The 22,760-nt window shown below is 45.6% G+C and overlaps 1 protein-coding gene across 2 annotated transcripts in view; it reads left to right on the forward strand.

Moving 5' to 3' along the window:
* The window catches only part of GIGYF2 (GRB10 interacting GYF protein 2), a 124,886-nt gene that overhangs the window by 20,736 nt on the left and 81,390 nt on the right, over nucleotides 1-22,760 (forward strand). For both annotated transcript variants that reach the window (XM_039347097.1, XM_039347098.1), the window contains exon 2: nucleotides 1,494-1,551. In XM_039347097.1, coding sequence (XP_039203031.1) covers nucleotides 1,511-1,551 — 41 coding nt within the window. In that variant the 5' untranslated portion in view covers nucleotides 1,494-1,510. The remainder of the gene's footprint in view (nucleotides 1-1,493; nucleotides 1,552-22,760) is intronic.

Raw genomic sequence — 22,760 nt, forward strand, 5'->3', positions numbered from 1 at the left:
TGTTCATTATGGAACATGCTGGGAGTAATGCTGAGTTCTTCCAAACTGATGTGAGTTTTTTAAAGGAAGCATCTTTGCTAATGTTGAAAACGGAACAATAGATTTTTAGTGGAGAATATGTTTTATGCATTTATTGGAGTAGAAGACCTTCAAGGTGCTTTCCAGCTCTATTCTGATTGATTGATTGATTGATAATTTAAGCAGTACAGGTAGTCGACCTGTTGCTCTCAAAGATGCCACTTGAAAATAAGTTTTGCACCTTTCTGAGATATTGCATTAAATAGCTCACAATGGAAAGGGGGGCCGGTTGTCTCTCCCCTGCCTGCCCTGCACTAGATTAGCTCCATGAAGGATTCCCCCCCCCCCCAACAACTTTGAGAGCAAAATGCTGCTTCTACTGTAGAAAGGTGCAGTCTTTCCACCAGGCAACACTTTTGCTGTCAACATGGCTGAGCAAAGAAGCAGCCTTCTGCTCTCAGACGCTGTATGGAAAAATCCATGGTGAAACCCAAGAGGTATTTTAGCCCTGAACGCTTGTTCCATGGAGCTCCAAATGCCCCATGTTTTGACAGCCCCATGCTAAACTCTCACTTAGCTTCCATCATGGACTTTTCCAGACAGTGTCTTTTAGAGCAGAGGCCCCCAACCTTTGGGCACCAGGGACCGATTCGGTGGAGAGAGGTTTTTCCGTGGACCGGAGGGTGCGTGGTTTTGAGTGCTGCCTGCATCCGGTGGATGGGGCTTTGCTTGTTTGTGCGGCCCAGTTGCTGGCCTGCTGCAGGTTAGTACTGGTCCACGGACCAGGGGGTTGGGGACCCCTGTTTTAGAGCACCAGGGCTGCCTGTCAGATGAATTGTTTCTTTCTCCCACCTCCCCCCTGCTTTCAGTGCAATGTGTTTTACCAGCTTACCAGCAAATCTGATCTTTCGGAAGTGAAGAAAACCTGCTTTCAGAATGATCCCTTTTGAAAGGGGGGGAGGCAAGGGAAATATAAACATTTTTAAGGAAATAATTTATCTTCTTTATAGATTGAAATGGATACAGTAGTGTCAATATTGTTTTGCATCTGGATAGGCCACAATATTAAGGATGTCAAAGTACAAAAATTAATAACTGGACACATGTAAGGGCCCTGCTCCTCAGATCTGCAAAGTCAATTGCCAGAATCTCTCCTTATATAAAAGAAGGAACTGCAAGCTCTCTTTCTGATTTCTCTTACTTTAATATGGGAATATCAACTCTGAATATTGATGAAGGTGAATATTTTGTTTATTTATATCCTATCTTTATTATTTTTATAAATAACTCAAGGTGGCAAACATATCTAAAACTCCTCCCTCTTCCTATTTTTTCCATAACAACAATTTTGTGAGGTAGGTTTGGCTAAGAGAGAGTGAATGGCCCAAAGTCACCCAGGCAGCTTTCATGCCTAAGGTGGCACTAAAACTCATGTACGCTTTTATTTATTCATAGTTTGTGTTTTCTTTTTTCAGGTTAATATTTTTCAAAAATGGCAGCAGAAACTCAGACACTTAACTTTGGGCCTGAATGGTAAGTCTGTCTGTCTCTTTATTTCTCCAAAAGATTTTCCCTTTGAATATTAATAATAGTTGCTTTATCAATATATTGCTTCAAATGGCTGCTTGGAAAAAATACGTGAGGTGTTGAATTTTTTTGTTTTAATTGCAACTACGTAGGTTATTTATTTAAAGAATTTATACAGCTCCCTAGCTTACAGCTCCTAAGAACTACTGAAAACATCACATAAAGCACATTGTACCTTCTCATCAAGGCTCCATAACCATCCACACTACCAACTCCCAACTCAACACCATTCTGTGGAGGGAGAGCCAGGGTTCATGGCCTTTCAGAGGGCTAAAAATATCTAAATCAGATTTTTAGTTTGAATTGTGTTGTACTTTCGCTTCCTGCCCATTAGACCAAGTCAGCCAAATTTGTCACACCACTCCCAGTCTTGACGAAGGCAAAGCAGCTGACTATAGTTTGACGTGTTGGCTCCCGGCTCCCTAATATGTACTAATTGTCCTTAAGGGTGGGAGTGGATTTTCCATATCCGTGGTGAGAAAAGGCGTTCAGGTAAGTCAACACCCCTTCTCCAGCATCAGAGATGGAGAATCCACCAATGGGACATACCAAAGCCTCACTGTCCCAATGGGGGGGGGAAACAGGAGGCCGTAGCCATGTCCCCAACGGTTACCTGCTGGAGGACCCTCCTTCCAATAATGCAAAACGGTTCATCTTGTAGTGCCGTATAAACAGAGAGGGCGAAGAATATGTCGCCGCCCTGCAAACCTCCTCGATAGAGGCCTGTGTGGCCCATGCCGCTGAGGTTGCAGCACTGCGAGTGGAATGTGCAGTTATCTGCCTTGGCGCTGGTAGTGAACGTGATTGGTATGCTTCCGCAATGCAAACCCTGATTCATCTGCCTATGGTTGAGGCAGACACCTTCTGACTGCTAGAGGTGTGATGAAATGAGACAAAGAGAGCTTCCGACTTGCGGAAGGGCGCCGTTCGCTTGATATAGTGTCGTAATGCCCTACGAACGTCCAGTGTGTGCCACTGTCGTTCTAGGGCATGGGACGGATTGGAGCAGAAATCTGGTAAGACAATTTCTTGGGCCTTATGAAACGGGGTCCTTGGGGACAAAGGTTGGATCCAATCGGCGAACCACCCGATTTTGATGAAAGGTGCAGAGGTCCTCCCTGCCTGACAGTGCTGCGAGTTCAGAAATGCGCCTGGCTGACGTAATTGCAACCAATAAGGTGACTTTGAGGGACAAGGACCTCAGAGTACAAGACCTGATAGGTTCGAATGGCACCTTGGTGAGGACCCGAAGGACCCATGGCAATTCCCAGGAAGGGTACCTGTGAGCCATGGGTGATTTTGTGTTGGTGGCGCCCTTAAAGAAGGAGCGGATCCTAGGGTGCTGTGCCAAGGGGACTGAGTTGGCGCAGGTGAGGTGGATAGGGCCACGACCTGTCTGCGGATGGTATTAGGTGCTAGGCCCCTGTCGAGGCCTTCGAGCAAATATTCTAGGCTGTTTGGGACTGTCAGATCTGAGACATTAAGTGGCCGCCTCTCGCACCAATTGCAGAAGTTCCTCCATATGGATTCATAGATGTGATTTGTTGCCAGTCAGCGGGAGGCCTGAATCATGGAAATTACTCTTGCCAGTTATGATTCCCCAGTCAAGATCCGTTGTTCAAGTGCCAGGAGGCTAACTGCAGCCATTGGGATTTTGGGTGTTGTAGAGCTCCCTGGCTGAGTGACACTCAACCTGGGGGAATCTTCCATGGGTGAGACCTGGAGAGATTCACCAGGTCTGTGAACTATGGTCTTCGTGGCCAGTACGGGGCCACAAGTATGACCTCCGCCCGTTCCTGCAACAGCTTGCGAATGGTTGCCGGGATCAGCGGAAGAGGGGAATGTGTAAAGCAGCCCCCCCCAGCCATGGGCAACGCAGAGCGTCTGCTCCCTTCGCCCCCACCGATGGGAACCGAGAGAAGAACCTTGGGAGTTGGGTGTTCAATGGGGAGGCGAACAAGTCTACGGCTGGTTGTCAGAACCTCTGTGCTATTTCTGCAAAGAGGTTCGGATGCAGGAACCATTCAGAGTTGTCTACGATTGACCTGCTTAGGAAATCCACTTGTCTGTTTGCCTCCCCCAATATGTGCTTGGCTCTGATGGAGGCGAGGTTGGTCTCCGCCCAGGAGGGACCTGGATTGGATACCCCCCTGCCGGTTCACATGTGCCTTCGCTGGCACATTGTCTGTGAGGACTAGAACGTATTGTCCCGCCACCCTGCTGTGGAAGTGGCGGAGGGCCAAATGTATGGCTCTGAGCTCCAACCAATTGATGTTGTGTTCCAGATCTGCCTGGGACCATTGTCCCTGGGCCCGTTGAGACTGCAGGTGTGCTCCCCAGCCAAACAGGCTGGCGTCCATCGTAAGTGTGAGCCGGTCAGGTTCCTTGAAATGTGACCCTCTGGCTACTGCCTGCGAGGACCACTATTTGAGGGACTGTAATGTATTGGGTGGAATCCTTACTTGCTTGTTGGAAGAGCTGATGCCCAGCCTCTGGAATGGAGGAGGAACCATTGAAGTTCCCTGGAATGTAGTCTGGCCCAAGGGACTATTACTATGCATGAAACCATCTTCCCCAGGAGTTGGGAGAGCAGAGCCAGTGGAACTACCTGTTCCCTGCGAACCCTGAGGGCCAGGGTCCTGATGCTGTCCCGACATTCCTGTGACAGGTAGACCTGGCAACTGAGTGTGTTTATGATGGTGCCCAGGTGTAGGAGCTGGGTGGAGGGGACTGTCTGACTTTTTCGGAAGTTAACTGAGAACCCGTGTTCCTGAAGGACCCTGGTTGACTGGGTTAGGTGGCCTGAAGAGAGTGGGACTGGATGAGAATGTCGTCCAGATAACACTGGACGCGCACTGGTACCATTCGTAGGCGTGCGGCCAACACCGCCAGGATTTTGGTGAACACCCTTGGAGCTGATGAGCGATCAAACGGGAAGGCTCTGTACTGGTAGTGGTGGCCCGCGTAGCAGAACCTGAGGAACTGCCAGTGGCTGGGAGCGATGGGGATGTGGAGGTACGCTTCCGTGAGATCTGTGGATGTCAGGAAATCCCCGTTCCTTATGCTGCCCAAGATGAAATGAAGGGTTTGCATTTTGAACTTTTGATAGGCGATATGATGGTTCAGACCTTTGAGGTCCAGAATCACCCTCCAACCCCCCGAGGCTTTGGGAACCACGAAGAGGATGGAGTAGAATCCCCACCCCAGATGTCCGGTCGGCACATGTTCTATGGCCTTTATCTTTAAGAGATGCCGGATAGCCTCTTGCATGAGGCTGCTTTTGGCAGGATTCCTTGATTGAGGGCAAGAGACGAAGCGCTCTGGGGGGCTGGACACGAATTCCAGGGACAGGCCGTAACGAATGGTTTGGCGGACCCAGGAATCCATGTGGTGGCTTCCCACTGGTGGGTGAAGAGCGCCAGTCTGCCACCTATGGGGGGGCAGCTCGAGACTCACTTGAACCTTCTATAGGGATGACCCCCCCTCAAAAGGGCCGTTTGCTCTGGGCTTGGTGTTTGGGCCTGGGTCTGGACCTGTGGCTGGCAGTCCTGTCTAGGTGTGAAGGGACGGGATGGCTGAGGGAGGCCCGCACCCGTTCCCAATCGAAATGACTGTCTGCGGGTGTATAGGTTTGGGTGCCTGTTGGCCCGTCTGCTGGAGTGGGCCAATACCTTTCGCTTGTCCATATTTTCGGTTAAGTAAGGAGTCAGTGCCTCTCCGAACAGCTGGCCACCTTGATAAGGGGCCGTAGCTAGGCGCCACTTGGCCTTTGGGTTGGTTTGCCAGTGTTTGAGCCATAGCATCCTGCGTGCTGAGACGTTGGATGCTATAGCTCTGGATGAGAACCTGGCTGCATGTAGAGTGGCATCCGAGATGTACTCTGATGCTGCAGCAAGCTTGCTCAGGTCTTGTTGGGTACGTACCTCCTCCTGGGGAAGTCTGGTTTGTAGTTGACGAAGCCAGAGTAAGGAGGTTCTGGCAAAGAAGGATGCACAGGTGGCAGCTCTTACTGCCCACGCCACCGCCTGGTGAGTCCTGTGGAATATGAGTTCCCATCTCCTTTCATTGGATTTTAATACCTCTGCCATATCCCCCGACACTGTGGATGGGGAGAAGAGGAAGCCAAAGAGTTCATCCACCTGGTCCTCTGCCTGGTCCGGCGCTGTGCTGAACAATTTCCTGTCCGTTCCCTCGGGGGAGGGAAGGTGCCTGGTGATGTCCATTGTTTCCTGATGGCATTCCGAAAGAGTGCTGGATAAGGGACGTGGTGCTGGGCCACAATGGGTTCGAAGAACACCGGATACGAACCGGGCAGTGGGTCTGGTTGTGGGATATGATCCGGGCTAATGTTGGCCCTGGAACTGGCTCTGCGGAGCAGAGGCAAGAAGAAAGAAGGGTTGAATACCCCTTCAAATGGGGGAGGATCTGGAGGAGGTTCTTCCTCCTCCCACCATGACATGTCATGTTGGTCATCCTCTGTAGGAGAGGAAGCCCTGCTGTGAAAAGACCGTGGTGGAGAGGAGGGGTCCCTGTACCTTGGCTGGAAGCAGGCTGGAGGTATGGAAGTCACAGATTCGGGTCTCATCCCGTGATTGGACCTGGCAGCCAGCGCCCTGTTGACGGCCTGATCGATCAGGGCTTGGAGGCGGTCCTTGGAGAAAGGATCCTCGGGTTCCCCCCCTGAGTCCTGCCACTGTGGGGGTAAAGGTGGCCTCTGGCATCGAGTGTGTGACCAGTGGTTGCAACGATGGTAGAAGGATCGCTTGGGCTTGATCCACTTCAGGAACCTGGGGGATCCCCTCAGGGCACCATACCCTTTGGTTAGAGGTTCCCAAGGGAAGATCAAAGGGCACCTCCTCTATTTGCTCCGCCTTTATCCTTGCCTGCTTTTGTGCTTTGGAGAATTCCCTCTCCAGAGCCTGCTGCCTTCTGCTAGCCTGTTTTTCCGCCAACTTGGAAGGTTTCCTTCCAGAAATGGTCTTGGCCTTGGCCTTGATCCTATCTGCCACCTCCTGCTTGGAGGATTTCTGCCTTTTGCGGTTGGTGGGTGGGGAGACGGTGTTTTTAGGTTGAGACACCGTGGGCTCCTCCATCATAGGTGAGCTATCTCAGTGGTACCGAGAAGGAGCTCTGGCAGGGTATCAGTTGGCCAGATGGGCTAAGCAGGTGAAGCAGGGGATGGTTGTCCTGCTCTCCTGACCACTCAACTGGTAGGGGAGCCAACTGTTGTCCCCCCCCTTTGGGGTCCGGTCTTGTCTACAGCTGCTTGCTTGTAGATCGCCAGGTGGCGCTAAAAGGGGAGGGTGGTCAGGGTAATGAGTTGCACCAGGGATTGTTTAGCAGACTCTTGAAAAGTAGTGATTAATTTATTATTTTAATTTGATTTTTTAAAATATGTCTTTATGACTTGAGGTTCTGGTGGAACTAGTCTGATAACGCTGGCCTAAATTTTTATTTTAGTAATCCGGCAATCGTTTGAAAACGAGGATGGAGGGGGGGCAGCAGCGTGAGGTGAGATCGCTAGCTATGGCCTGAGCAGCCATGCAGTCCTCCCTTTCTCTGTAAGGAACAAAAAAGGGGAAGCCAATAATGATCTCTTCGTTCCTGGGGAGGCTCAAGCCTCCACCAAGAACATTTTGCCTTGCTGGGCTGCCACGCCTGTCCCGGCAGCCAAAATGGTGGCCGGAGTGACTCTGTGCAATCTGAAGAAGGAGACGGAAATGTCCCTTCGGCTGTCAGCAATTTGGCGCGAAAAGAAGCTTCCGCCCTAGCGGTGGGAAATTTGAGGGGAAGAAGACAGAAGGCAGAAGTGCCTTCTGTTGCCTCCACGTGTCCCAGCGTGCAAAATGGCAACCGGGCAACCTGGCGCGGCAGTGAGGTGACTGATTGGCTTGGGGATGACGTGAAGAGGAAGACCGGCCGGCAAGGATCACAGCGATTAGATGGCTCGGAGGGAAATTGGCAAGGAATCAATTCCCAGGAGCAGTGGCCGCCAATCTGATGTGGTGAGGAACCAATCAGCTCCTCAAGTCAGGGACGACACAGAATCTCCACCCCCCTGGAGCCCAGCTGACTCTCCTTGGTTCAATAGCAAACGGAAATGGAGGGAGAACAAAGGGGGAATCCCCAAATACACCCCCGGAGGTACGGATGAGCTCCGGCTGCAGCGTTCTTCCCAGCGCTAAACAGCTGAAGAGGGATTTCCCTTAGGAGGGGATAACCCCAGGTCTGGGAGGGGGGAAAGACCCACCTCCCCAGCGCTGTTGAAATAACTGTGATATGAGATGAACAGAATCCACCAATATTTTAATCTCTATTACCTGCCTTAGACCGGGAGCCTAACGTATCACATCCCTCTGGACTGAAGACCAAGTCAAGACTGGGAGTGGCTACCCAGGGATAGGCGTGACAAATTTGGCTGACTTGGTCTAATGGGCAGGAAGGCCATTGGTGGATTCTCCATCTCCGATGCTGGAGAAAAATCTCAAATAATTTTTATGATGTTCTGTGGTGATATAATTAAATGTTCTTTTCCCTTAACCATTTTTCTTACTTAAAGAAAATGTTGACATTCACTTTGCTATTTCCTGCCTTATTATACAACATATGTGAGATCAGTGTATTACTGCGTGTTTACTTCTCATTGTTGCTTGTACATTATCTGAAAAGTAGTGATGAGTCAGTTGTGTATTAGATCTAAATACAATAAAACTGACTATGGTTTTCGGCTTCACAGTAGTCAATAAGCAAATGGGAGCCTTATTGGATCAGCCAGTTATCCATCTAATTCAGCATTCTTGTGCTGTATAAGACAAGTCAGGTGCATTCTTAAAGTCATATAATGTACAGTAGGATGACGGCCCTCTTTCTCTGTCATTCTAATAAAAAGGAGATTACTTAAGGTGGTAATCAGCAAGCTTACATATTATGGACATATGATTTGAACAGGTGATAAGCCATGTGCAAGTAGGCGGCCATAAAAATTTTCTAAATAAAATAAAATACAAATAAATAAGGAAGAATAAAAAAAAGCCTGCTTGGCCAGAATGAGGGAAGTAGAAAGACAAGAAAACAGCTAAGTAGATGGATGAGTAGAATTCTGTGAATCAGACCTGATTTCAACTGATATTTAATACAAAAAGGGTATGATTCAAGCTGGCAAAGAGATTCTGGGACATACTGATTGGCTTTGAGGCAATTTGAATTTAGCCATGGTGGTGAACCTATGGCACGTGTGCCACAGGTGGCACGCAGAGCCCCCTCTGTGGGCACACGTGCCGTCGCCCCAGTCCTAGAACTTCAGCTGGGTTTTATAAAACCTTTTCGCTTTAGACCTCTGCCGCCATGTGCAAAAAAAAAAGGTTCAATCAATCAATTTCAACTTCTCGCGGGAAAAAAAAAGATCTTGCAAAGTTGGGATTGATTGATTGAACTTTTTAGTCCCACCCAGTCTGCCGTTACCACGGCAGCCACACCCATCCAATGGGCCATGCCCACCCGGCACCCAACGATACATGTGGGTTTTGGGTTGCAGTTTGGGCACTCGGTCTCTAAAAGATTCGCCATCACTGCTATATAGTATAGAGTAGACTATAATGCCGTTTCAGTTTTGGGCCAAGTAGATAAAAATAGGAATCATAGGATGTTTAAAGTGAATTAACCCTACCAAGTTTTAGTGGGTTGTAAATATTGTAATATTTCATGCACATCATTTTGAATGGTTTCATGGCAATACATTTTTGCCTTACATCTTGTTTAAACAAGATTATGAAACAGGAACAGCACTAGAGCTTCTAAATCAATCTCTAGGAAAGGGGATGGAGTACAGAATAGCAAAAGTAGCAGTATGGTAATGCAAGCCCCACTCCTATTCCATATCCATTATAATATTTCATGCACATCAAAAGGATGGACCTTGCAGCTCAATGCTGCTTTCATCATCCTTATAGAAGTAGAAGAATCTTGAGGATACTACTGCTCCTGATAGTTCAACAGTCTCTGAATTGAACAGAACCAGAGAAGAAGCATAATACTACAACTGAAAAATACAAGATTTTAAAACTACAGGTAGTCCTTGGTTTATGACAGCAATTGTGAATGGAATTGATGTTACTAAGCCACAGGTCGGCAACCTGCGGCTCTGGAGCCACATGTGGCTTTTTCAGCCGTCTCCTGCGGCTCCCTGTCCTCAGCCACCATGTGCAGTCTAAAACAAAAAAGTGGGACTAAAAAAGTTCAACAAATCAATTTGTCGGGGGGTCTTCTGGACCTTCCCTTCTCCACCTGCGCCTTTTGGCCATCTCACAGGCAGCAGATTCCCCTGTGGCGCCTACCCGCCACTTTACCCACTGCTGCGCGGTCCTCTTGGCTGTCCTCCCGCTGCTGCTGAGTGAGGCCGAAGAGGTGGCAAGCGGGCAGCTGCGCCCCTTCGCCGTCCTGCCGCTGCCGCCACCACCCTCAGTGCTGCAGGAGGAGACCTTGGGCTGTGAGGGTGGAGGGGCCAGCGGCGGGTCGGGACCCCCTTCGTCCCCACGGCGGCATTCCCCATTGCCGGTGCGGCCACCCATGGTGCACCCAGACTTGGCGCCCTCCTCTTGTGATGGCGAAGTGGTTGAGGATGCAGTGGGGCAGCAGCCAGGCTAAGGGCAGTGGTGTCCCCTGACGATGCTGCAGCGGCTGCCGCCGCTGGAGCTGCCGCCTCCCATCCCGCTCCCCCTCCCTGCCTGTTTGGCTGAGGATGTGGCAGGGTGGCAGCCGCACCGCCGCTGCCGGAGCTGCCGCCTCCCGTCCTGCTCCCCCTCTCCACCAGTTCGGCTGAGGATGTGGTAGCTGTGTTGCATCGGAGCCACTGCCTCCCGTCCTGATCTCCCTTCCTGCCTGCTTGGCTGAGGATGTGGCTGGGGCAGCGGCGGCTTCTTCCTCACCCTCCTCCTCTTCCTGCTGCCAACGGGCGGCTCGAGCGGGTGCTGGGGCAAGAGGGCTTCCTGGGGGGGAGCAGCTGGGGTGGCGGAGGGGCTGGCAGGGGCCGATCAGGCAGAGCAGCCGCAGCATTGTAGCCAGGGCCAGCGACCTGCACGGCACCAGCCCCCGCTGCGGCTACATCAGATGGGCGGAGGGCGACAATGGGGAACGCCTGGCACCTTCCCCTCCTTGGAGGGGACAGATAAGAAGCTCTTTAATGTGGACCCAGCACTCTCAGAGGTGCTAGATGTCCCTGTTGTAGATGAATCCTTAGCACCATTGTTCTACAAGAAAGTGTAACTTACCTTCCGTAGAACACACCAAGCCTCGGCATGGGCGGTAAGGGCGGCTACGTCCACCTCCTTTTTCGCCAGAACCTCTCTACTCTGGTTTCGCCAACTGCAGGCTTGAGTCCCGCCAAAAGAGGTACAAATGCACCACAACTTGAACAAATTAGTGGCTGCATCAGAGTATATGGCAGATGCATCTCTACACGCCGCCAGATTTTCATCTCGAGCAACAGCGTCCAATATCACCGCTCGCAGTCTCTTGTGGCTCAAACAGTGGCAAGCAGATGTTAGGTCCAAGTGGCGTTTAGCCGCTGCCCCATACAAAGACGTACAGCCATTTGGAGAGGCCATAAATCCTTATCTGATTGAAAATAAAGATAAATGCAAGGTCATGTCCCAACTTTTCAGGAGGGCAGATAGGAGGACTACCCCTATGCCGCAGGCAGTCCTTTCGTTCAGGGTCAGGGTTGGAGTTTGCTCAGTTCTCCTGCCCTTTTCCCCCAGACTAGACCGTCAATTCGACAGATCGGGTAATAGGGACAGACCCAGGCAGCAATTTCAGGTCAAGTGGCCCTTTCAAGGCGTGGGAGGCCCTCCCTTTAGATGGACCAAGTGACTGCAGGGAGGCCTCTCCCATAGGTAGCAGGTTGGCTCTCTTCGCACACAGATGGGAGGCCACCACCATGGACCTTTAGGTCCTCAACACCATCGGATTTGACCTATATATCTGGAATTCATCTCCAGACCCCTGAGACATTTCGTCTCTTGCCCATTGTCCAAAAATCCAATCCTCCAAAAAAAAAAAAAAAAAGTCTGATGAAGGAGGCCATTCGACATCTCCTAGAGATCCGGGCGATAGAACCGGTATTGGTAGGGCAGAAGGGACGGGGGTTCTACTCCATTCTGTTTGTTGTTCCCAAGACCTCAGAAGGATGGAGGGCAATCCTCGATTTAAAAGGATTAAATATTGTCTTGGTATACAAGAGCTCAAGATGCAAACGCTCCAATCCATATTGGCCGGCATCAGAAAAGGGGACCTCCTGACGCCCATCGACCTGACGGAGGCCTACCTACACATTCCCATCCTTCCCGGGCACCGGAAATTCCTCAGATTCTGCTACGCAGGCCAACACTTTAGATACAGGGCTCTATCCTTCGGCCTCTCATTGGTCCTCAGGGTGTTCACAAAAGTCCTGGCGGTGCTGGCCGTGCATTTAAGGATTGTTCCGGTGTATCCAGTGTTATCTGGATGACATCCTCATTCAATCCTCCTTGGTTCAGTTGGCTCAGTCAGACCTGGCATTGAACCCTCCAAGACCACGGGTTTTCAGTAAATTTTCAGAAAAGTCAGAAAGTTCCCTCCACCCTCCTCCCTCACCTGGGCATGGTGATAGACACAAGGAGGTGTGAGGTCTATCTATCTTGGGAACGTCAGGGCAGCATCCGATCCCTGGTCAACAAGGTCCAAAGGGAGCATGTAGTCACCCTGACTATGCTTTCCCAATTATTAGGAAAGATGGTTTCCTGCGTAGCAATAGTAACTTGGGCCAGACTACACTCCAGAAACCTGCAAGGGTTCTTGCTCCCGTTCCAGAGACTGGGCACCAGTTCCTCCAACCAGAGGGTAAGGGTTCCGTCACAGACCCTAAAATCTCTCCAGTGGTGGGTCTCCCCAGCAGTGTTCAAGGGGACCTTATTCAAGAAACCCACCCGGCTTTTCCTGACCTTGGATGTCAGTTTGTTCGGCAGGGGATCACACCTGCAATCACAGTTGGCTCAGGTCTGGTGGTCCCGGTCAGATATGAAGCACAACATAAACTGGTTGGAGCTCAGAGATATACACCTGTCTCTACGCCACTTTCGCAGCACAGTGGCAAGACAACACTTTCTAGTTCTCACGGCAAAAGCCCACGTGGCGGCGAAAGCCCACATCAACCAGCAAGGGAGTACCCATTTCAGGTCCCTTATGACCGAGGTTCAGTTATTGGGAACCTGGGCAGAAACCAATCTCTCCTACCTCAAGGCTGAGCACATCTCAGGATAGGCGAATCGGCAGGCGGGTTTCTTGAGAAGGGCGACAGTGGACGCTCCGAGTGGCGCCTGCATCCAGATCTCTTCAGGGAGATATCGAAGAGGTTTGGTCATCCAGTGCTGGATCTGTTCGCTACTCCAGCGAATTCCTAGCTCCCGAGATGATTCTTCTGGTTCCCGTCTCAAGGGGCGGAGAGGGTAGATGCCCTCCGCAGCCCATGGCCCAGGGGACTTCTCTATGTGTTCCCTCCTCTTCCTCTGTTCCAGGCAATTATACGAAAGATACTGCAGGAATGGGCAGAGGTGATACTAGTTGCTCCACACTGGCCAAGGTGGCCTTGGTTTGCTGACCTTCTGAGCTTTTCGATTTCTTCTCCATGGAGAATATCTCAATATCAAATCTTCCTCAGCCAGGGGATTCTACATCACCCAGAGCCCCAGTGGCTCCAGTTAACCGCCTGGCATTTGAACGGCGACTCCTAACACAAGAGTCCTACTCGTCAGACGTGATTACTATGATTCAGTCTTCAAGAAGGCCTACAACTAACAGAATTTATGATTCCACATGTAAAAATTTCTGTCACTAGTGTGGGAAGTTGGATCCATCGAGGGTCACTATTCTAAGAATTTTGGATTATTTGTTGGAGGGGCTCAAGAAGGGCTTGGTGCCCAATACAATCCTCAGACAAGTGGCTGCTCTGTCCACTGTGCTTACGTATGGCAATTCAGAGCCCTTGGCTCAGTATCCCATGGTGCGCTCCTTTGTCAAGGGAGCAACCAACTCCAAACTGCCCGTGGTTCATAGATATCCCTCTTTGGATCTGTCCAAGGCCTTACAGGCCCTCACTTTCCCTCCATTTGAGCCTGACAGAATCTGCACTCTACGGTTCTTGGCACTTAAAATCGCCTTCCTAGTAGCCGTCACATCGGCTAGGCGCATTTCTGAACTGGCAGGTCTCTCTATGAGAGATGACTTATGCATCTTTCATACTGACTGGGTAGTCCTACGATTGGTCCCCTCCTTCGTTCCCAAAATCAATTAATTGTTTCACAGGGCTCAGGAGGTGGTGCTGCCAGATTTTTGCCCTCAGCCTTCACACGACTTGGAACATAAATGGCATACCTTGTATGCTCGCAGAGTTTTGTGTCACTGTATCAAGCAGACTGCATCCTTTTGCAAATCTGAACCCCCTTCGTTTCATTTCAGCCCTCTTCAATGGGCCAGAAGGTGACTGCCTCTACCATTGGCAGATGGATTAGGGCTTGCATAGCAGGGGCGTACCAGACGCACTCCTTGCCAGTTCCAAGTCAGATCACTGCACACTCCACTCGCAGTGCTGCAACCTTAGCGGCGTGGGCGACACAGGTGTCGATCGAAGAAATCTATAAGGCAGCGACATGGTTGTTGCCTTCTCCCTTTGTGAGGCACTATAAACTAGATAGGTTTGCCTCTGTTGACACCTCAATTGATAGGAGGGTACTCCAAAGAGTAGTACCAGGTAGTGGGACACAGGCCCAGACGTCTTCCCGTCCATAGGCTTTGGTATGTCCCATCTGTGGATTCTCCATCGATCATGCTGGAGAAGGGGCATTGTCTTACCTGAATGCCTTTTCTCAGCATGACGATGGAGAATCCACCCCCCCTATAAGGTCCGTCAGGTCCTGTGTCAGCGGTATTTGAGCCACCACCTTGAAATTTCAACAGCAGCTGCGCCTTCGTTGTGACTGGGGATCCTAATCCAAGGAGAGAGGCATGGCAAAGTTGATTGACTTAGTCTCTAGGGCAGGAAGACAAGATCAACCCATCTGTGGATTCTCCATTGCCATGCTGAGAAAAGGCGTTCAGGTAAGACAACGCCCCATTACTTTAATTATATTCAAACAGGTGTTTCTTTTTTAAATATTCTCTCTGATAAATCCCACCATCTATTTCCTTAATTTTCACTTTGGCCTCCTTCTTTTGCCCAATATCTTTAATCAGTATATTCTGCTGAATCAAAGAGTCTTTCCATATTCTTGTAGGTGTCACTGTAGATATAAAAAATAAGTCAATATCTTTGTAGGAGGCATTTGCTCTTTCATGTTTGTTAAAAATCTTTTTCTTTCTTTTTTTCTCTGTATCTCTTATCACTTTTTGTCTCTCTAGTTCTAGTGGTGGTGTCAAAATCCATTTTGACCAGTGTTTTTTCTTATCCTCAAATTTGTCTTGTGGACTTAAAGTATAAGTTGCCTTTTCCAAAACCAATGTTTCTTGTAATTTTTTTTCCACTTGAGTTAAATCTTACTTCTTTGTTGTGTTAAGTTCCATCTTTGAGTCTCTATCCTCGAATTTGTGTTCAGTTATCTGTTTTATCTGCTCCTCTCTATTGTTATTTCATGGGATTTTTTTGTTGTTGTAAAATTAAATTGGAGATGAATTGGTTTATGTTTTCAAAGTTATTTTGGATTTCTTTGTGGTTTGAAGTCATTGTTGTTTGAATTAGTTGCAGCATCTCATATGTCTCCTCTTGAAAGATATTTATTTTTTCTTGATAAGTTCTTTCTGTAAGTCTCTGATTTTCCAGTGGTCAAGAATCGAGGTTTTCTTTTCTCTGCAAATAGCTTTAGAGTCACAGTTTAGTAGATATTTATAATCCAAAAAGGTTCAAAAAGGTTTCCTGAAGTTTATAATCCTCTCTTTGTCTGTAACCCAAATTATTTTTTTTTGTCACAGCTGTTCTCTATTGTTATAGCTTTGAGGGTCACAAGCACAGATTAGTTTTTTTTTACAGATTTTGCCTAGTCTGTATATAAGTCATAGCTGTCATAGTGTAAGGACCCACCCCACTTTGCATCTTAAGAAGACAGAACTCTTGGAATAATTCTTCCAACAGGCATCCTTTATTAAGAGAAAATGGTTGCAGGCGTTTTAGACAGGACTTGGGGTCCAAGCTCTCCCATTCAAGGTTTTAAGGGGTTCCCCAGTAGCCCCACCCAATCACCCCCCTCTTCCAGCGACAGTCTCAGGCATTACACTCCCACCCCCTTTTCCTTACTGCTGGCTGGCTGGAGACTTCAAAGAAAACTACATGAAAGGTAATAGCCCCATTCTTATGGTTAGTTCTTTTGGCGATACACACATCCATTTCCTTTGAAGTGTACCGAGAGAAGTGAGGGCCATAAAGCCCCTTTGTTCACCCCCTTCCCTTCATCGTATGACAGAATCCATAGAAGGCAGAAATGGGGTTTTTTATAATTGATAACTAGAGATGAAATATAATTGGATTCTGACACATAGTCTTTATCCACCATTAGATAAAGCACCAGTTTTTCAAATTACCAGAATAGAAAATTGCCTTTAAAATGAGAATCTTCATCATTCAGCAATTCCAGGCTTATCCAAATTTAGGTTTTATATTCATTTCATTTCATTTCTGTATATTTTGGTCCTCCATAAAAGGTTTAATTCGCCACTTTGATTAGTAAAAGGGTGGGGCAAAATCCCCCTCCTTCACGTTCGGAAGTTTTTTGCTTCTTGGAATTTTTTTTTCCAGGAAAGTTAATAAGTAGAATAGAAAAATTCCATGATCTTACCCAGATTCAAATGCACTGTTTATAAGCAGCTTAAAATAGTGATTTTTGACTTTGGTTGCTTGTACCCTGGGCTAGACTCTGAAGTTAGGCTAGCCTTTCTCCTGTTGGTTTCTGGAAGGCTTCTCCTGGACTGATTGGACTCTCTGTGGTCCATGGGACTTCCATCCTTCTTTGCCGCCTCTTCGGGATGGCTTCTGGTCCATTTAAGTTCCCCTAACAGGAAGAAATTCAGCCAAAGGGCACGGAGCCCTGAAATCCCTTGGCTGCTGCGTTACTGCGCAAGACCGGAAGTCCCTGCAGTACTGCATTCATGAAATGAAATACAAATAATAGCCTTGCTATCCTAAAAAAAGTTGATAGATAACAAGTTTTATCAGATAGTAAAATAATTGGCTGGTATTTGAGTCATTGAAGTCCATTGCGTCATTCAACTCCTTCCCCCTTTTAAGAATTCTTCAAATATACTATATACGTGAAACTGTAGTTCGTATTTATTTATCAAATTTATATAGCCACCCGTCTCACAAGAAGTCATGCATCAAAAAAAGTATAAAAACAATATACATGTCAAACACAATCATATTATACCCACATAACACGATAAAGCAGCAGAGCCACCTCAAGATCTCACTGATTCTCTGAGAGCCCTAGGTCAGGTCTTGAGGGACTTCTGGAAAATAAAGGGAGATGAAGCTGACCTCACTTCAGGGAAGAAAATGTTCCATAAGGCGGGTACCACAGCAGAGAAGGCCCATTTCCTCAGGTCCGCCAAGTATAGTAATTTACTAAGAGACGGGACCCACAATGTGTCTCTCTTGGGACAGATCTGATGGGACAAGCAGATACAATTAGGGAAGAGGTGGTCCCTCAAATTACCTGGCCCCATGCCATGAAGGGTTTTAAAGGTTAAAACCAGTACTTTGAGTTGGACCCAAAAGATGCCTGGCAACCAATGCAGCTCACAGAGCAGAGATGTTATGTGCTGTTTTATAAGCACACTAACTGCCCCTTCAGCTGCAGTTTGCAGTAGCTAAAGCTTCTGGATAGTCTTCAAGGACAGGGCCAATTAGAGCACATTAAATTAATCCAATCACGAAGTGTTTAGGTTAGAGCATGAATAACAAATGTTCCTCCCCCATCCAGGAATGGTTATATCTGACTACCTCACAAATATGTACAAGAGTTGTGAATCCAGGAGGACCCCCGGATTGTTTAGCAGGTCTGTCTAAGTCTAGACATGCAAGCCCATGCTGTACCAAAATGTCATAGTCCTAGAACTAGCAAGCTCCGAAATCCAAAGCCATTCAGTTTTGCTAGGATTCAGCTGAAGTCCATAGTTCTCTCACAGCTTCCAGATACGGGGATAAGATGTGTATAGTATTAATTCACCAGGGGTAGAGATGTACACAGATAGTCCTTAATTTACAGTCAAGATTTAAACTGGAATTTCCTAAGTGATGCAGGTGTTAAGTGAGTCATCACATGAAATAACTGATTTTATAACCATTTGTGCCATAGCTGTTAAGCAAATCACTGTGGTCATTATGCGAATTCTGCTTGCCCAATCATCTTTGCTTGTTGGAAGCTGACTGGGAAGCTTACAAATGGCAATCACATGACCACTAAACACTGCAACCATTATAAATGTGAGCTGGTTGCCAAGCCCCCAAACTGTGATCATGTGACTGCAGTGGTGGTACAACAATTGTAACTTCAAGGATGGTTCTTAATAACTTTTTATGAGGCCCTCATAACTTTGGTCCATCATTAAATGAACCATTGTAAGTCAAGTACTACTTGTAATGGGATATCATCAGCATCTGATGATACCCCACCCCATGGCAATGGATCATCTTACCAAGTGACCTTGGGTTGATATTGGTTAGGAGTGGAGAGAACACAGAACCCTGAAGCACCCCACATAGTAGGGACCAAAGGATCTCTCCTTTCCAGTCACCATAAACTGGAACCGACCCTGGAGAAAATGCCGCTCACCCTCAGTCATCTGTGGTGGTCCAAAAGGATACCATAGTTGATGGTATCAAAAGCTGCAGAGAGGTCTAGTAAGGAAAAGATGAATACACCACCCTCATTCTGCTCTCACCAGAGATTATCTTAAAAATACTCCAAATTTGTCTCTCTTTTTAAAAGAATAATAGTTACATGTTGTATTGAAATTTCAATAACTGGTTCAATAACTTTTTTTAATCCATCATTTTTTGCTTAGATCCCTTATGATGTATCTATAAAGTTTTGGGTTTACCCAAATCTCACTTACACATCAAATGCACCATTGTGTATTTGTATGTCTGCAGAGATCAGCCACCTTCTTGGATCAGATTAAAAGTTATTGTTTGCTTAATGCCTAATTCATATATTTAATTTAAGTGTTGCATTTTTTTAATATATTTATTTCTAGGCAGAGTTACATACCTTATGTATTGTTCAGAAAGTAAATGTTTTGCATTTCTAGAGAATATTTTCCCTGTTCTCTTCTGTTCCATCTGTTATTAATAAACATACTGGCCTTGTACAGATGTAACTGGCTCCCTGCAAATTCTGCTTTGAAAGTCAGCAATCAGCCTTGGGAATGCAAGCTCTGTCCTTTTTCTGGAACAAGTTTCTACCTCCTTTGCTGATAATAAATATACTGGGTAGCAAAACAAAGCAAACTTGATGCAAACCAGATTTCTTTTAATTATGGTACAAAGGCATGGTAAATCATATTTCAGTCTCTTATTCATAAGGAAACTGGTTTGTTTTAGAAAAAAGAGTATAAAGACAAAGCTGCTGGGAGTGCTTTTTGGCTTTTTGCCATTGTTAAATTGTACTGGTCTTGGAATTAAGAAAATCATTCCTTGTTACATTTTATGGGGGGAGCACTGATATTCCCCAGGAAAATTAGTTTGTGTTCACTAGCATCCCTCCTATCTGCTTCTGGTGTGGCTGCATTGAGATCATTCCAGGTGCCTTGAAATTTCCTAAGGAGACATTGAACTATCAAATGCTTATAATATTTCCTGAATTAGTTGGTTTAATCTGGTAACAAAGCCACACTGATTATACCATGCTTTATTTAGACTGTTCTCCCAGGCAATAGGAACCAGTTGAGTGTAGTTTCCTTTTGGTTGTTCTGTTATAGTGTGAGGTCATCGTTTTTATTTTTGTATTTTATATTTATATCTTGTACGTGTTTTAACTTATGAGGGTTTTAGGGGAGTGTGTTTGTTTTTGTTATTGTTATACATCATCCCAAGTTGAGCAACTTTAGAAACTTAGTAAGTAAGTAAATAAATAAGTAAATGTTACACTGTGTTTGGAATAAAGCTACCCTATAAAAGTATCTCAAAGCTTCAAGGTTGGAATAAAATAGCTAGACTGATTAGTTGAATATTCAGGTAATTGAACATTGCTTTTATTTTTATTTCATTGCCATGAAAACATTGACCACAAGATGGCAGCAAATTAATAGGATAAAATTCCAGTTTGTTTACTAAATCTTTCTTCATTTCTTGCAATAACAGAGAAAATGTCATATGATACTTTTAATAGATTTTGTTTTAACAGTTACTGTATTATTTAACAATAATTTGTGACTTTTATTTAATATCTACAATGAAGTTTCAAATATTTAGTACATTAGTAGGAAGTATAAAAAGATGCTTGGTGGAAAGATGATATGAAAGTGGTTGTGAATAAGGAAAATTGTATATAAGAAAATGATACTTCTATCATGACAGCAACCAACTGAGCATTTGGAGTATTTAAAAAAATTATCTCCTCCTGACTTTTGATAGATTTCCTATATAGCAAATGTCATGAATTTTATTTGTTATTCCATCGTTGCCATGGAATGAGCAATCCATTGTTTCTCGTCTTGCCTTCAGGTGCTTTGGAAAATAAATTGACCCTCTCCTTGTGGCAGCCTCTCAAATACTGGAATACTGCTAGCATGTCCCCTCCCCTAGTCCTTTTCTCTAGCCTGGCCATATCCAAATCCTGTAATCATTCTTCATGTTTTAGTCTTCAGGCCTTTAATCATCTTAGTTGCTCTCTTTTTGCACTTTTTCCAAAGTCTCAACTTCTTTTTTGTACATCCTTTGTACATGGGGACTCACAGTTTCATGAATGAATGAATGAATGAATGAATGAATGAATGAATGAATGAATGAAAGTGATGACATGATAGCACTGTTCCAATATCTAAGGGGCTGTGAAAAAAGAGGGCATCAACCTATTCTCCAAAGCACCTGAAGGTAGAACAAGAAGCAATGGATGGAAACTAACCTAGGAAAGAAGCAACCTAGAACTAAGGAGAAATTCCTTGACAGATAGAACAATTAATCTGTGGAATGACTTGCTTTCAGAAGTTGTTGGTACTCCATCAGTGGTGGTTTTTAACAAGAGATTGGACAGCCATTTGTCTGAAATGGTATGGAGTTTCCTACTTGAGCAGGGGGTTGGACTAGAAGACCTCCAATGTCCATTCCAACTCTATTATTCTGTTATTATTAATATCTGATTTTACTATTAAGAACCCATATAGTAACAGATTATTTAGTTTAATTAAGGTAGACTCATTGGCAACATGGAACGATAACTAAATATCCTATTGATTTCAATGAGTGTACTTTCACTATAATTAAAAAATTGAGATTGGGTAGGCTTTAGCCTTTTTTGGTTAACAGTCTATATGACGAACTTCCAGTTAAAACTTTTTAAATCCATAGTTTAATTTAAATCAGACATATATTTATTAAATTTATCATGTAATTCATTGTTTAATCAGTTTTTTTAAATGGGGGCATTTATGATATGCTTAGGTCAAAAAATTATGTAGTTTTTGACCCGTCAAAATACAAGCATAAAAATATTTTTGTATTGTACTCATGCTCATTGTATTATTTGCTAATCCAATTTAAGTGATTATGTTTAGCACAGCATTGAAATAGAAGAGGGAATCCAAGTATGATAAGAAGGACGCAAAAACTTAAGAGAAGAGACCTGTTTGGAAAATTATCTCAACCTTTGAAATAATGATTGTGCATGATTATTTCAAAGCTTCAAACATTATTACTGAAAAACTGTTCAGTTAAGACAACTTACCTGATCTTACTACATTATTCAAGTTAATAATTCAGACTAAAAGTAGTTCTATGCAGGTCTTAGTTATAATGGACTAAATATGCATATTCAGGATAGTTGATTTGATATACATTTTAGGTCTATATTCTGCTTTCTTCAAATGCTAGGAAAGCAGCAGGCAGGATGGAAACTTGCTGCTTTAACACTGCAGTCCATTGAAGATCAGGCTGTGAAGGTAAATAGCTAGATAAAGGAAGGGAAGAGGTTAGCTCTGGAAAGCTTTCTGCGTGCTCAGCTAGTCTCTAACTTTTACAAGATGCTGTTGGAAGTTCGTAGTACTAGCCTCTAATATAAGACTCACTATGGAATAGAAAAAATAGCGAGGTTTTTGTTAGGCTCTTTTGTAACAATGAGGCCTTTGGAGGCCCAACCAATCCAGAATATAGTAATCTTCCTGTATCTAGTGCCAGGCTCAAAAAAATTATATTCAAGAGTTAGAATTTGATAACATAGAAATGACTGGGAAATGAGCATATTGGTACAACACTGTGAAATTCTAATTCAATTTAATCTTATTACTTGGTAAAAAAAAAGGTAGAGATTTTTTGGAGGACTTATTGTAACTGTTGTTTTTCAAGTGGCTTCTGTACTACAGAATGTTGTCAAAGCTTCTTAGGTTTAGAACTAAGAACAGCCAGTTTCATTGATTTTGTCTGTCTTGAGTTGTAGCAACTTCACATTTAGAATAGAGTAGAGTAGAATAGAATAGACTAGAATAAAGAGTTGGAAGGGACCTTGGAGGTCTTCTAGTCTAACTCCCTGCTCAGGCAGGAAACCCTATATATTTCAGACAAATGGTTGTCCAGTCTCTTCTTAAAAACTTACAGTGTTGGACATTCACAACTTCTGGAGGCAGGTTGTTCAACTTATTTCATCTTTCCCCTTTCTATATTTGATCACAGAACATTTCAAGTTGAATACAGTATAACAGACATGGCTGATAACGGATATGAGGACAATTGGGCAAGAAGCTTTTCAGTAATCTTCCAGTGTTATGATTTTTTGTCAGGGTGTGTTTGGCTCATATGGCTCATATGTTTATATAGAGCAGCAGTTCTCAACCTGTGGGCTGCAACCCCTTTGGTGGTCGAACGACCCTTTCACGGGTCGCCTAAGACCACTGGAAAACACATATTTCCGATGGTCTTAGGAACT

Source organism: Crotalus tigris, unplaced genomic scaffold, assembly GCF_016545835.1.
Source record: "Crotalus tigris isolate CLP2741 ecotype Arizona unplaced genomic scaffold, ASM1654583v1 scf7180000018053.2689490, whole genome shotgun sequence".
Taxonomy (NCBI): domain Eukaryota; kingdom Metazoa; phylum Chordata; class Lepidosauria; order Squamata; family Viperidae; genus Crotalus; species Crotalus tigris.